Consider the following 16,080-nt stretch of genomic DNA (forward strand, 5'->3'; position numbering starts at 1 on the left):
TGCAAGCTATGCCACTCCTAATTTGCAGCTGCATCATGACTTGAGTCTGTATGCCCACCAGCAGGGGGGAAAGCCAGACTGGGAGAAAAACATGGCTTTGGTACTTAAATGGAAAATATAGTGAATGTTGTCAGTCACATCTGAAGTTCAGAACAAAGTTAGCTGTATGAACAAAAGGTAGAATGAAATCTGAATCCAAAGTATAATTTTAAAGCACATTTGAAGCACATCCAATCCCCTCAAAGAATTATGGGCACTGTAGATTGTTAAGGGTTGCAGGAACCCCCTGAGGAGTAAACTGTGATGCTCAGAATTCTTTGAGGGAGGAAATATGCTTCAAATGTGCTTTGGAAATACAGTGTACTGTATATACCCAGCTCAATTGTAGCAGTGAAAGAGCAAGCCTTGAATACAGAGAGCCATGAATACAGTATACAGTGGCTTTTGTGTGGACTAGGAATTAAGTTTTAAGTTTCCCTTTCTGTTCTGTGCAGCCTGCACAGAGTTTCCCTTCTGTTCTGTTTGCTACTCTGTTGTCCCAACTAGGCACAGCTAGTTTACAGAATTAACTGCTACAAGATGTGATCACTACAGCCATTAACTTTTAGTTTTCAAACTGATGGAAGATAAGACTACCATTGGAAACTAGTCATGATGGTAGTACTCGCTACTGTCATAGGGTTGCCATATGTTCGGAATTTCCTGGACATAGCTGGTAATAAGTACCCGTAAACAGCATCCCGGCGGAAAATGCTGGAATTTTTGGGAAAATCCAGATATATGGCAGCCCATGGCAGCAGCATTGATTATCACAAAAAAATTGAGCTCAACAACTTTTGATGTTCACTTTTTGAAATAAGGCACCCGTATACTGAACAGCAGTGGGAGAGAACTATGATCCCCACGACCTGTTTGTAGACTTCCATCTTATACAGGCATCCCCAAACTTCGGCCCGCCAGATGTTTTGGACTACAATTCCCATCTTCCCCGACCACTGGTCCTGTTAGCTAGGGATCATGGGAGTTGTAGGCCAAAACATCTAGAGGGCCGCAGTTTGTGGATGCCTGATCTTATAGGTGTCCTTTTGCCCAGTGTGGGAAATAGGGTGTTGGACTATATAGACCTTTGATTCATCCAGCAGAGTTCTTATGTCAATCTCATCAGGCAGTTCCACCATTATGTAAAATATAATACACTTACCATGGAGGCAACTGTACAGAGTTTCTGGTCGAACCTCCACATAGGGAGCAGTTGGGTCAAAGTAGCAAATGTTTTCAATAAGTTCTCCATCAATTTTCTGCAGTGCAAGTAACAGAAATGTTAGGAGGTTTATAAGAAAAACATGAAGAGTGGCTGGGAAATCTGGGCTTCATGCTTTTTCAGGATTCTCACCTCTATGCAACAATTCCAGTCCTCAACCTCCTGCGTACCAGCCCACTGGGGGTACAAAATCAGCAGTACACACTTAAGTATTGTATGCACTAGGTTGGGTGGCTTTTCAAAGCACCTTATTTCACTGAAGGACAAGAAAGGGTCGAGATTCCAGATGCAATTCTGTAACTCCTGCAGCATGTATCGGTAGAAGAGGACTCCCCCACGCCTCCAGTCCCCCACATACTCTGCCTCTGGAATGACAAGCCAACGTTTGAATAATTAGCCTTTAAGTAAAGAGGGCAGGGAGGGGTAGCTGCCCCCCCAATCAATAAAAATCCATAGCTAACATAGGTTCTGCCCCCCTCCAACAAAAGGCCTGCCCCTCCTAACAAAAATCCTGGCTACGCCCACGTTTAAGGCTATAGAAACACTGGGAGCTTCTTTATAGCAAGTTGGACCATTGGTATATTTAGCTCAGTGTTTTCTGCACTTACTGGCAACAGCTGTCCAGAGTTTCTCTACCTGGAGATACTGTTGGGGATTAAATCTGGGACTTTCTGCATGCAAAGCAGACACTGAGCTGTGTAGAGGCACAGACCTGCTTAGATGGTGGCCTTATATGACTTCAGACCACACCCTGGGAAACAAAGTGAAGCATCTCTAGAGCAAACTGCCAATCTACATAGATGCTCTGAGTACCTAAGAGGGACAATTCCTAGAGGAACTTGGAATCATTTTATGTTATTTTAAATTCTGCTTGGAATACATATGTAAGAAGAACACACTTGCACTGTCCACAGACTTGCCATTTTTAACTTGTTGGCTCACAATGGATACAGTACCCTGATGCAAAATTAAAACAGCTCTACAGTTGCGCACTCTTGCTTTGAGATTGTAGAACATGTTTCAAGGCTTGACTCCACTGATCAACTCTAGAATCTTTGGATTCATTCCAGGAACCAACTGCTTCCAGTTTGTGGACTCAGTGGTAAAAGATGTTGTAAAGTAAAAAAACAAAACAAAGATAGGGTTCTAAGCATTTGCACAGTACATTTCCCTCACCATTAAGAAACCACAGCTTGTCTCTATGCATCTGAAATTAGCAAATAGGGCTTCCAGGTCTCAGGGAATGAAATTTTCTGGTAGCCCTACCTCTCTTTTTAGAAATTAACTAAAGCAGATTTTGTTACTGGTGGTGCCAGCCTCAAGTAGATCTATAACCTGGAAGTTTTATTCCAAGAACCTTAATTCCGCAGTTTCAACCAGCAATAAAATAATATATCCAAGTCTGTCTGACTTCCTGTCCCTGCTCCCATTTTCTTTGAATATGCTCTGGAGACCAGTGTAAATATATTGAATCTTTTGGACTACCAGAATTTTTCTGCTGTCTAAAGTGCACAATACCCAAGACGAAGAATGGATCTTTCTCTCCAGAATCCTCTTTCAGGATCTCACAAACGGCAGACTGTATTGTCCTCAGCATCTTCTCCAGGTCTCTGTGCTCACAGGTTGGTAGCTTTTGGCGGCCTCCAAGGTTGAGGTCAAAGACTGCAATGGCCTGGCCCATCTGATTCCTCAGAGGAACTGCAATATGATGTTCTTCAAACACAAAGATGGTAACCACCACTGAACAGTCTATGCACTTGAACAGGTAATCTCTAAAACAAAAGAGATGACCAATGACAATATCGCAGACTCTACATCGTTGTGTCTGCTCCTGCATCGATTGCTATATGAAGCCATGAGGACATAAGAAGAGCATTGCTGGATCGGGCCAAAGGCCCATGTAATCCAACATCCATTTCTCTCAGTGCAAAGAAGCACAATTTCCCTCAAACCAGTATTCAAATGGAGTCAGAGCCCCATGTTCCTGCGGAGTTTCATCTGACAACAACCACAACAAGGGCCTCAAGCATGCTTTGGCATCCAGATTGCAACCAGTATGTTTACAAGCAGACGACAATCCAGATTCTCCAAACAAAACGTACACTGTGCTTTTGACCAATATTATCAGGGACCAGAAGTTAGAGGCGAGGACTCTAGACCTGAAAGGGAAGGGAGTACAGGGCCAGTCCCAGAGGTGCTGCTACCAGAAGAATATGTGGGGCCAGTGTCCCCTCCCCACCACAAATCAAGGATGTGGTACTGCCATCTTCTGATTCAGAGGTCTCCACTGCAGAAGACCCCGAGCCTCCCCTGCTTTGTCACAGTAGGAAACTGCTGGGAAAAGGCTGTATCTCAGTGTTTCCCAACCGCTATTCTGCGGCACACTAGTGTGCCGCGAGACGCTGGCTGGTGTGCCGCGACGTGCGGCGACGAGAAGGGCGATTTGCATTGTCACGTGCCTGGCGGCCGCCAATAGACAGCACTGGCCCGCCGGAAAGCAATATTTCTCCGGTCCTGAGCCGTGCGCGGCTTTATAGGTCAAAACCAGCACTCTGAATTGGGCCCAGAAACTGTTTGGTGACCACTGCAGTCAGGCTAGGACTGATGCTATATGCTCAGACTGTCTCCCCCGACCGGTGAGCAACCTGGCCACTGAATTCTGCATCAGCTGAAGTCTCCAGATTGTCTTCAAAGGCTATGCTCCATTTAGCAAGGTCAGGACCACCCAAGGCTCACGATCTGGCATGAGAGCTGTGTGTCAAAATCCTTGATGGGCTTCTCTCACTGGAGGAGAAGGCTTTCAATGCCGACCAGCCATAATGGCTGTGCTGTACCTCTACTGCTGGAGGCAACAGTGCTTCCACATACCAGTTGCTGGAAATCTCAGGCGTGGGGAGGGCTCTTGTGCTCGGATCCTGCTTGTTGGTTTCCCACTGGGGCACCTGGTCAGCCACTGGGAGAACAGGATGCTTGGCCAGATGGGCCCCTTTTGGCCTGTCTTACATCCATATATGGCAGCGTTTCTCAACCGCTGTTCCGCGGCACACTAGTGTGCCGCGAGACGCTGGCTGGTGTGCCGCGACGTGCGGCGACGAGAAGGGCGATTTGCATTGTCACGTGCCTGGCGGCCGCCAATAGACAGCACTGGCCCGCCGGAAAGCAATATTTCTCCTCCTCTTTCCCAAAGCTCAGTGCAAACGAGCCTGGCGGCCGCCAATACACAACACTGACCCGCCGGAAAGCAATATTTGGCAAGTGTTTCTTACAGTCATAATTATAATATAGGGCGGCACAGAGTTAAATTTTTTAACTTTTTTAATGGTGGTGTGCCTCGTGATTTTTTTCACGGAACAAGTGTGCCGTGGCCCAAAAAAGGTTGAGAAACACTGCTGTATCTTGCAGCTCTGGTGGGGCCAACAAACAGCCTGCACCTGCTGCTATTACTGTGCAAAAGGGCTCAGTTTCAGCTTCTTCCTTCAGAGTTTTGCGCTTCCCAGAGTCTGCCCTGAACCTTGCCTTCTCTTACATCCTGGCTGCACCTCACCTCACAGCAAGGCAGGCCAAATAGGGCGGCTGGGGAGGGAATGCTTAACCTTCCATGTGCGCTGCATTCATGAAGCAACCAGACATGTGCCTCTGCGTGGCTGGAAACTTTTAAGAACCCACCACATGGTGGCCAATCACAACATCACTAATGTAACATATAATTAGGCCCTTTATATTGTAAATCATTTTGAGTTGACATGGCAAAAAAGGGACCGATGCGTTTAAAATAATGATGGTGATAAAGCTCACCTGAATATGTTATCTCTTCTTCTGACCACAGGACCTGGAGGGAGATGGACCTCCACTGGCTCGTTCAGATCTGAAGACATTACTTTGCGCAAGGTATAGTCGTGCATCTTGAAAAGAGAAAGTGCCAAGAGCTTGCCAGGTGGAAAACACCTCAAGAATAGATGTGTAAATATTTTGGGAGGGGAGAAAGACTAAAAAATTATGAGGGACAATACAGATTTTTGGCCAGTGAATCATTTGAAGCTAACTTTTGCCAGGTCAGACTGTTTGCTCACCTAGCCCAGTACTGTGCACTCGGATTGGCAGCAGCTCTCCAGGGTCCCAAGCAGAAATGCCAGGGATGGAACCTGGAGTTTTCTGCACACATACAAGTAGGGGTAAGGGAATCTGTCGATTTTGGTTTCTCTCAGTTTCTCATTTTTCCTATCTTAAGTTCAGTTCTCTACATTTCCACATCAGCTTGCATTAAAAAAAAAGTTTATGAAAATTCATCAGTATTTACCATACTTTTCTGTGTACAAGACTAGGTTTTTTTACTTTAAAATTATGTGAAAAACTGTGGGTCATCTTATACACGGGGCAATCTCCCCCCTATTTTATTAAATTGGAGTCCTAAAAATAGGGGGCATCTTATACATGGGAGCGTCTTATACACGGGGGAAAAAAATACAGTTAAGTACAAATTTATCCTAATACACATATTTTCTATGCAATTTTTCTTAATGTACACATTTTTGCAAAGCAATTCCCCCTAATATAATGCATTTGTGTATGCTATTTTCATTAATATAGACATTTTAAAGTACAGTTTGCATATTCATCCTTGTACACGTCACTTAGCTGGAAAGCTGCATTGCAAAATTAAGAGGAGTGAGAATTTCAAATAATGGCTGCTTTTCGGTTTTGCGTTGTTTCAAAAAGTGCAAACTGGGTAGGTTTGTGTTTAAATGCTAACTGAATGCTAGTGTTTGAACAGAGCAGAACCAGATTTACTTTGTTCATAAGAAAATGTTTCACTGGAACTGGGGTGGAAGAACAATAAACTGCCTCTCACAGAAGCCAGGGCCACAGGTTCTATTCTAACATGCTAACAACACACATTGCTTAAGTGGGAATGGCCAAAGGCTCACCACCTGCTAAGTTGTGAGAGCATTTGCTAAGTGCCCCAAAATGCTGAGCCCTTATGCCAGCCTTGGCTACTGTCAACGAGGGGATTCTTTCGGGCACGGCAGCTCAGCTTGTCATTGGGTTTCAGGGAGATGAAATGATATGGCTACTACAAGCCCCAGAGGCTGGGCGTGATAGAAGTTGTAGTCTAGAATATCTGAAGGGCACCAGGTTGCTGCCAAAAGCGTGATACCATCTTGATATCAAAGGATGCTTCTTGCAAAGTAGGAATTTAATCTTCAGTCCCTTGAAGAAGAGTTAAGTAATACATCAGCTCCACCTGCTGATCGCCTAAGGACTAACCACAGAACACCTTTTTGCATCAACTCTACATTGTTTTTTTTTTTTTTTTTTTGCACAAAGCCTTTGGTAGGACCATCAGACACAATGAAGATGTTTCTTGTACTTCTTTTCAAGACTTTTATTTAAAAGTTTTCAGGAGAAGTGCATATTGCCATGACTCGAAGCTGCATTTCATAATGCAAAGAGGAGCAGCAACAACAGTCAAGATGAAGTTCCTCTTGTCAGGAACCTCGGAGTCTAGCAAAAGATGGGAGTATAACCTCCCCAATCTGCAGTTCACCGTATTAAACCCAACTCCACCCATGAGTTAAGATGCTGGTGCTGATGGTGTCATCTACATCCCGTGTGGCATCACAGTGACATACCCTGCGTTTTTAAAAGCCACAGAATGGGCAAGAAGAAGTTTACTTTCTGATTTCTGTTTTATTGGTCTCTGTTCTCGGGAAGTCTACCACCTTGGATATTCTGTACAGTGGAACCTCGGTTTACGACTACCTCCGTTTACAAAAACCTCCGTTTACGAACGCCGCGGGCACGGAAGTGTTTACATCTGGGTTCCGCGGCGTCGGATGCGCAGACGCGAACTGCGCAGATCGCGCATGCGCATAAGTGATCTGCGCACAGCGCGTGCATGCTCAGAAGCGCTCTATCGGTGCTTTGCGCACGCGCAGAAGCGTGCCTTCGGCGAGTGAATGCCTCGGCAAGCGAACGCCTCCGCGGAACGGATTGCGTTCACAAACCGAGGTACTACTGTACGCTGAAGAGAAGACCCGGGGTGATAAACATGTGGAGACAGGGTGTGGAACAGACTTGGAAGGCCTCCTGTGCCGAATACAGCACTGTCATAGGCAGAAATTTTGCAGGTGAAGCTTTTTCCTAACGTGAAGATCAATGCCACAGGACCTGGGGTGGGGGTGGATTTTATCTGCTAAATGACTGCCTGAGGTTGAGATTGTACCATTTGTTAGAAAAACGGTTCGGGAAGGGCTGTAACTTAGTGAAGAAGCACCTGTTTCCCTGGAGAAGGTCCCAGTTATAATTTCTAGCACCTCCACAGAGACCTGGGAATGTCTCAAACCCTGGAGAGCTGCTGCCAGCCAGTGTAGTTAATGCTGAGATAGATGGACTGAGTATGAAGCAGCTCCCTATGTCCCTAAAAGAAAAAGACTGAAAAAAATATGAATAGAAAAGTCCCGCCCCCTTTTTGTGCTTTCCCTAAGTGCTCCACATACTTTATCTCAGTCCTCTTTGCAATTGCTAGCATCTTACCCTGTCTTCGCCAGGCTCCATGAAGTATGTAGTGACGGTTTGAAGCTGCGACACACGGGTGAAGAGCCATCCCATAGCCGTGATGATGACCTGCATGATACTTTCCTTGGTGCGGATGTGGTGGTAGGCTATGCTGAATGTGTTTGCAATCCCCTGGAGGAAGAACACGTCTTACGATTGGTTTGGAAGCAATGTGAAATTTTAAAGCAGGAACGTTATCAAATTAAGCATATCAAAAGTGACAACGCCACTGCAATCACATACAGTCATACCTTGGTTTGAGTATTTTCAGTTTAAGTACTCCGCGGACCTGTCTGGAACGGATTGATCCACTTTCCATTACTTTCAATGGGAAAGTTCGCTTCAGGTTAAGTACGCTTCAGGTTAAGTACAGGCTTCCAGAACCAATTACACTCATACTTCGGGTTAAGTACGCTTCAGGTTGAGTACTCCACGGACCCGTCTGGAACGGATTGATCCACTTTCCATTATAATAATAATAATAATTTATTATTTTTACCCCGCCCACCTGGCCGGGTTCCCCCAGCCACTCTGGGCGGCTTCCAACAAAACATTAAAATACAGAAATCCATCAAACATTAAAAGCTTCCCTAAACAGGGCTGCCTTGAGATGCCTTCTAAAGGTCTGGTAATTGTTGTTCTCTTTGACCTCTGGTGGGAGGGCATTCCACAGGGTGGGTGCCACTACCGAGAAGGCCCTCTGCCTGGTTCCCTGTAACTTGGCTTCTCGTAGCGAGGGAACCGCCAGAAGGCCCTCAGCGCTGGACCTCAGTGTCTGGGCAGAGCAATGGAGGTGGAGACGCTCCTTCAGGTCTACTGGACCGAGGCCGTTTAGGGCTTTAAAGGTCAGCACCAACACTTTGAATTGTGCTCGGAAACGTACTGGGAGCCAATGCAGGTCTTTCAGGACCGGTGTTATGCGGTCTCGGCGGCCGCTCCCAGTCACTAGTCTAGCTTCCACATTCTGGGTTAGTTGTAGTTTCCGGGTCACCTTCAAAGGTAGCCCCACGTAGAGCGCATTGCAGTAGTCCAAGCGAGAGATACTCGCTTCCCATTACTTTCAATGGGAAAGTTCGCTTCAGGTTAAGTACAGACTTCCGGAACCAATTGTGCACTTAAACCGAGGTACCACTGCTCACAGAATCCAGCCAGGCTGTCCCTTTAAATCCCCTTGCAGCCTCCCTTCTGCCCTCACCTGATAGAAACGGATTTCGTGGGGCACAAAGATGGTTTTCTCGTTCTTGTCCTGGAGAGTGTCCAGACCAAGAACACCAAAGACTCTTCTTCGGATATCCTCGAGCGGCAGCACCAAGAAGGACCCTTTCCTCTCTTCCAGGGGGCGATCCTTGTTCCAGAAGTGGATGTTTCCATGCAGGTGAACTCTGGGGACATGGATTGGCTTGTCATCTAGAGCTGCTGCAAAGCTAAGAGAAAAAAGTGAGCAGAAAAGAGGAAGAGGATAAGCTTTCAAGGAGGCAAGTGCCTAGGTAGAAAACATCATAGCAGCAGGCATGGAGAGGAAAACTCCTAACATTCTCATCGCAGGAAAGAGCAATTTGTTAGGGGAAGTGGGTCTCAAGGCAGAAGAGGTCATAAGAAACCCATCACTGAGAATGCAAAATCCATTCCCTTCATATTTCCCATGTAACGGAGGGTGAATTTACACCTTCATTTTGCTGCTGTGGCACTTTCATTTCTCTTGCTTGAGTCCCTTGCTTAACCTCAAGATGAAAATGAGTCTTGTTTCTGTTTGTAGTTATTCTTCTTCTGGGAAGTTTACCCAGCATAGTTGAACGTGAACCCCCAGGTTGATTTCTTGTGTATTTGCATGAGAACAAGGAATAGGTTGATTTGTCAGTTTTGGTTTCTCTCCATTTCTATTCCCCCCCCCCCAGTCTTAAGTTCAGTTCTCCACACTTCCACATCAGTTTGCAATTTTTTAATATAAAAAAGGCCTCATGAAAACTCATCTCCTAATATACACGTTTGTATCCAATGTTGCATAATATGTACAAGTTTGCAATCAATTCCCCCTAATATAGTGCACCGTGTATGTTACTTTTACTAATATATGCATTTTAATGCACACTTTACCATAGTACAGTATATACGTTTTACACTTTCATTGCAAAATTCAGAGAAGTGCGCATTTCAAACCATGGCGGCATTTCAGGTCTTGTGTTGCTTTGGAAACTCCAAACTAGGTAGGTTCACCTTTGAATGTGAACCAGTCCCTGCCCCTAGTGATGACTCACAATTGGCATTAAATAATTTTGCCCCACTTTATCATGTATGGTTTTTGAGGGAGACTTGAGAGGGAGTCTTTTTACCCTCTGATATCTTTTCTGTTCTCAAGAGGTGATGTTTTGTATTCACAGTGGAAAGCGCAATACTGTAAGACACTTTCCTCTTGCCTACAGAGGGTTAATGCTGTTTCTGCTAGGCAACCCTCTGTTCCGACGATAGGTGCTGCTATTTGTCTCTTATAGAATTTGTGATTGTTTCCCAACTTTCAATTAAGAGATCCTACATGTTACAAGGACCCAGGTGGCGCTGTGGTTAAACCACTGAGCCTAGGGCTTGCCGATCAGAAGGTCAGGGATTCGAATCCCCGCGACGGGGTGAGCTCCCATTGTTCAGTCCCAGCTCCTGCCAACCTAGCAGTTAGAAAGCACGTCAAAATGCAAGTAGATAAATAGGAACCGCTACAGCGGGAAGGTAAACGGCGTTTCCATGTGCTGCTCTGGTTTGCCAGAAGTGGCTTTGTCATGCTGGCCACATGACCTGGAAGCTATACGCTGGCTCCCTCGGCCAATAATGCGAGATGAGCGTGCAACCCCAGAGTCGGTCACAACTGGACCTAATGGTCAGGGGTCCCTTTACCTTTTTACATGTTAAAATGCAGAACCAAAAATGCATGCTGTGCTAAACACAGAAATATAATCACCCATACTGAATGTTCAGTCTTTCCCATTTTGTTGTTTAGTCGTTTAGTCGTGTCCGACTCTTCGTGACCCCATGGACCAGAGCACGCCAGGCACTCCTGTCTTCCACTGCCTCCTGCAGTTTGGTCAGACTCATGTTGCTGGCTTCGAGAACACTGTCCAACCATCTCGTCCTCTGTCGTCCCCTTCTCCTTGTGCCCTCCATCTTTCCCAACATCAGGGTCTTTTCCAGGGAGTCTTCTCTTCTCATGAGGTGGCCAAAGTCTTGGAGCCTTTCCCATACTTAAGCCTAATTTTATTTCAGAACCAAATGTTCACCCAAGAAAAGGAAACGGCTTTGTGGGTGTTTTTCTTACCTGACTCCTTCCATATCCATGAAAAGCGATTGATTTAGGACATACGGAGCATCTTCCTCTGTGCATGCTACATAGTGTAGGAGAATATCTCCTCGCTCTGGGAAAACCAAGTTATATTCCAAAAGGGCGATATAAGCACTGATCTTCTTGCTGTCTCCATGGGCATCTGTGTCCTGCAGATGAAAGGCAGGTGCCTCAGCCAGACGTCTTTATACACATGCCACATGCTCCTAGCTAGCCCTCATTGACATGTAACTCGTTCTGTTTCTCCCCAAGCCTGCATGCTTATAGGCATGCAAGTCCCACTGCTTTTTGTGGGATTCATCATACAGTTGCAGAGTTGGAAGGGATCCCGGGGGTCATCTAGTTCAGCCCCTGCACTACAGGAATCTCAACTGGATCACACATGACAGATGGCCATCCAACCTGTGCTTAAAAACCTGTATGTGCAAGTTGAGTTTCTGACAACATGTCGGCAGGTGAATGACACTGGGGACTTTCCCACTATTTAATAGAATTGTTAAGAGGGTCAAAACCTAACCTCTTGTAGCAAGCCAATCATATCGAGTCCTGCCCTCTGGCGCAACAGGGAATATGCATTTTCTCTTTTAGATGTGACACAGTTCTTCAAGTATTTCAACAGCACTATCATAATCTACCTCAGTTTTCTCCAGGCCAAACACAGTCTACTTCCTTCAGACTTTTTTCCCCACAAGACTTACTATCCAAGTGTCCATCTTTATTGGCCTCCTCTGTTTGTGTTTTGTCTACATCCTTCTTAGAACGGCTGACCCCATAACTGGGCACAGAACTCCAGTTGTTTGAATACAATAATGTGCCTTCGCTGCTAAGAGGAATCACGGGAGCTTGAACCTGTCTCAGGACCTGAGTTTGCCCCATACATAAGAATGCCATTGCTGGTTCAGACCCGAAGTTTGCCCAGCCCAGCACTCTGCCGGTATTTTACCAAAAGTAGACTGCATCTCTTCGTTTCTCTCCATCATTTGGTGCCCAGTGATACCTGCCCAGAACATGGAGGTGTAATTTTGCTACCATGGCTGATTTGGACATTGATTCATCTGCCCTCCATCAATGCAGCTCATCTTCCCCGAAATGGAAAACCCCAAAACACATTGGCCTTTCCATGTAGGGAAAGAGTGTGGCAGAAACACTAACCCGACAAAGAACCTTGAATAGGACATCGTACACCGGTTGGATGCACCCTCCATTGGTCATGGCTGTGTGCTCGATCTTCAACAGCCACTTCCTCCGCGCGCTGCCTCGCAGTCGCTCTGTGTGGCTTCGCTCCACTGACATCATGAGAAACTCCACCATGTTGTCCAGCACTTCGTCTTCGTTGCCGGTGAGCTCAGAGGCAACCAGCTCCATGTAGGTCTGGAAGTCTCTTTGGGATAGCTTCACAATCCCGCTAGGATGCCACTGGGGTATGGGGAGCTGCAGCTTGGCTATGCAGGGAGGGGAAAACAAGGGCGGGATCAGGCAGGACCACAAGCAATCCCATATGCCCACCTTTCCCCTAGTCCATTCTTCACGCCAATGTCCTCCAGGTGTCAAGAAGGAACAGGTCCAATAGTTTTCAACCGTGGCAGTGCTTGCTCTCCTTTGTTTTTTTTTTTGTTCCTTATGAAAAGTGTAAACCCCACCCTTCAGCCAATAGAGAAAGGTGACCAGCACACCTTCAAAGCAATGATACTAGCAGGAAAGGCAACAATAGCTTTAGGTTGGAAAGATAGAGAAAAATGGACAGTAGAGGTCTGGACTAATTATTTGTTTGAATTTATTCAGTCAGACATCATGGCAGTAACGTCACAGGATATAACATGGAAGGCCAAGTCTACTGTGATAAGGACCAGATGGAACCCCTATTTTCAATGGATAACAACTACTGGACCAGAAGACATTCAGTGGAAATTAAAGACATTGTGCCCGTGGCTGAGGACAACCGTTTGAACCCTTCCAATGGATTATGGGTGGGGGAGGGGGTTGGGAAGGGAAAGGGAAAATGGTACGGGAAATTAAAAATTCGAAGGAGAGAATATAATGTATGTAAAAATTCTCGTACTTCAATAAAAAATCTTTTTTTAAAAAAAGAGGATGATGACTACAACAGTGGCAACCTACATATTGTGGCCATCGTTCCTTCCCCCCAAACTTGGATCACAAAGTGTGGTTATTTACTTCTTATTTTGAGGCTTTGAAAAATAACTACAGATTTTAATATTCCTATTTTGACCGAGTTGTTGGGAACAACTTGATACTTGAGTATAATCTCATAGAAAATGGGGGGGGGGAATCTTAACCTCTCACGCTTCACGTTTTGGGAAAGAGCCATAATTCAGTGATAAGAGCACCCTCTATTCATGCAGAAGGTCCTGGGTTTGGTCCACACATTTACAATTAAAGGACTTTAAGAAGAAAGGGTGGGGAAGACCTTTTCCTGCCTGGAACCTTGGAAAGCCTTTGTCAGTAGGAAATACTGAATGGTCTGACCTACGTAGTAGCGGCTTGCTGTGTTCAACCGCAGATGACGTCTTGCTGCTAATATACTTTTGCACACAAGAGGGAGCTCTTGTACAGTTTTTTCCAAATTGTTATTTTTCAAAGAAAAGTTCTCAAGTGCAGAAAAAGAGACAAGAAATAGAAAACTCTTATTATTCTCTCTTTTGGCCTACACAGTTCTCTCTGGGAAATTGCCGGGCTTCCATTTTTTTATTTCATGCACAAGTAAAAATCGTGGGGATCCCAGGAATGGAAAGAAAAGCTTCCAGGTGTTTGGTATATCAAGTGAACAGGTAATCAATACAGGGGAAAAATAGAAATGTGAAATCTGTTGCTAATGGCATATGTCTGTGATCAATATGTATAATGAGGTTAAAGGGCAAGATGATGAATGGGGGACTTTTAGGAAAACAAAGTATTTGAGCAAGATGAAGTCCTCTTCAAATAATCAAGGCCCAGTCACTTTTATGGGCAATGAGAATTAAGGGCTGGATCAGAGCAGCTATCCTGTTTCTGTGCCTCTTGGAGGAAAGGGCAGCTGAGTGACCCTGTCAATACTTATATCATATGGCAGGAAATACATCAGCTTCAGGATTTCCATAGTTGTTAGCTCACATCTAATTATCCCATTTAAGTTTTTCTCACAATAGACGTTTTGACATTAATAGACCCAGGTTACTCCTGTTCATTAATTCCAGTGGGTGTATTCTGAGTAAAACTTAGCAGAATACCACCCTAAAGCAAGAGTTATAAAATCTATATATAAAAAAGAACAGGATATATGTTAAAACACAATTTTTAAAACTGATCACAGCAGATGCCATTTATTGATTTGTTCTGATAATTTTGTGGGGAGGTTATATGAGAAAATGTCCAATAATTTTTATCCTACACTTTCCAGTGCCTTTCCCCATCATTTCCCTAACTGCAAAGGCCTGCTTTGGTTTTATTTTCTGAAGCAGCTTCATTGTGCTAAGTTCCAGATCCACTTAATGCAACCTGAATTTGCCCATCTGCAACTGAATATTGTGTGGAAAGTAGTGACAAGTCTGGAAGCAGCGTCACTCTTTTTATTTTCTGGGTGGGTGGTGGAAAGCATGCTCTCCCCAACAGATCTTAAAGGCTGTTCATTTGGGTGAAGGAGATGCTCCCCCACTGAGCCTTCAAGGTGCCACAAGGCTTTTTGATGAAGGCTACAGCTGAACCAAGCTGAGTTGGTTCAGTAGCCAACTAAGGCAGCGGAAAGCCTTTCTCCTACCTTTGTTTAATGCCTCTTGCTCCATCCCTTCCTTAAAGGTGGACAGAACAGCATCCACCTCCTGCATGTCCAAGAACCCAGAGCATTCATTATCCCATTTCTCAAAGAGCGCGGCCAAGAGGAGCTGTTGCCGGACCAGGAAAGAATTCTGGTGGATCTGATGGAGACAGAAGGCAAAGAAAAAGGACCACACATCACCAGCTGCAGTGGCTCATGGGCACAATCTCAGCACATACGCATAAATGACAAACTCATGAAACATGGTGGTTGAAAAAGCTTGGCGATGGATTGGAGTGTGTGCTGAGCTCTGACAATATGTGGCTCGTGGCAGGAATGGGGAATTTGCTTTTTTTAAAAAAAATATTTTTATTTATTTTATGATATTACAAAAAAAGATAACAAAAACACAGAAAAAAAGAGTACAAAAAATAAAAGTAAAATAATTAATACACATCAAAATCTCATTTGGGGATCCTTATTCTTATACCTTAACAATAATACCCCTTAACCAAATTTGCTCCCTTATAAATTCTTGACCCTGTTTGACTTCCTCCTTCCCCCCCATCCACGTTTCTATTTATAACTAACATTGGCACTCATTAATTCATTCCTCTATTCTTCATTCTGATCCGCTTATTACATTACTATTCCAATTCTATTTTACATACAAATATGAAATAATTAAAAACCTACTTAGAATCTGGAATCTATAACCACTATTTAACAAATAATCATTTCTCTCCTTATATTTGACTTCTCGCCTCTTCAGCCTCTTATACTTCCCCCTCCCTTGTTTCTTTAACCTTATAATTTTTCTCATGAATGGGGAATTTGTAGCTGGACTCCAATTCCAGTCGGGGTCAGCCCCCCTGTCAGGTGTGGCGAGGCAGTAGCCTCAGGTGCCAGATAGGGAACAGTTGGCAGGGAGTGCAGATCTGGTCCCCGAGAAATGTGTTCTGCCACTCGCCACCTCCTGCACTTGTTGCCCACTGCTGCTGCTGCCACTACCTGTTCCTCTCTGGCCTACGTTTTTCTCCCCTGTCACCTTCAGTGGTAGTGATGGAGGCCAGCTTTGGCAGGTGGAGGGGGGTGGGTGGGAGGTTGGCTTTGGCAAGTGGCTTCAGAGAGTGTGTGTCATTTTCTGCTTTCCTTCAAGAGGCAAAGTGTCCTGGGACATAAAATAAA

General features: G+C 45.0%; 1 protein-coding gene across 2 annotated transcripts in view; it reads right to left on the reverse strand.

Moving 5' to 3' along the window:
• Window positions 1–16,080, reverse strand: part of EFCAB5 (EF-hand calcium binding domain 5) — a 45,408-nt gene that overhangs the window by 1,659 nt on the left and 27,669 nt on the right. For both annotated transcript variants that reach the window (XM_035139929.3, XM_060268319.2), the window contains exons 12-20: window positions 14,896–15,052; window positions 12,294–12,583; window positions 11,118–11,290; window positions 9,012–9,240; window positions 7,796–7,948; window positions 5,057–5,163; window positions 2,780–3,033; window positions 1,394–1,626; window positions 1,202–1,298 (exon numbers count right to left, since the gene is read on the reverse strand). In XM_035139929.3, coding sequence (XP_034995820.3) covers window positions 1,202–1,298; window positions 1,394–1,626; window positions 2,780–3,033; window positions 5,057–5,163; window positions 7,796–7,948; window positions 9,012–9,240; window positions 11,118–11,290; window positions 12,294–12,583; window positions 14,896–15,052 — 1,693 coding nt within the window. The remainder of the gene's footprint in view (window positions 1–1,201; window positions 1,299–1,393; window positions 1,627–2,779; window positions 3,034–5,056; window positions 5,164–7,795; window positions 7,949–9,011; window positions 9,241–11,117; window positions 11,291–12,293; window positions 12,584–14,895; window positions 15,053–16,080) is intronic.

This window comes from Zootoca vivipara, chromosome 14, assembly GCF_965207765.1.
Source record: "Zootoca vivipara chromosome 14, rZooViv2.hap1.1, whole genome shotgun sequence".
Taxonomy (NCBI): Eukaryota; Metazoa; Chordata; class Lepidosauria; order Squamata; family Lacertidae; genus Zootoca; species Zootoca vivipara.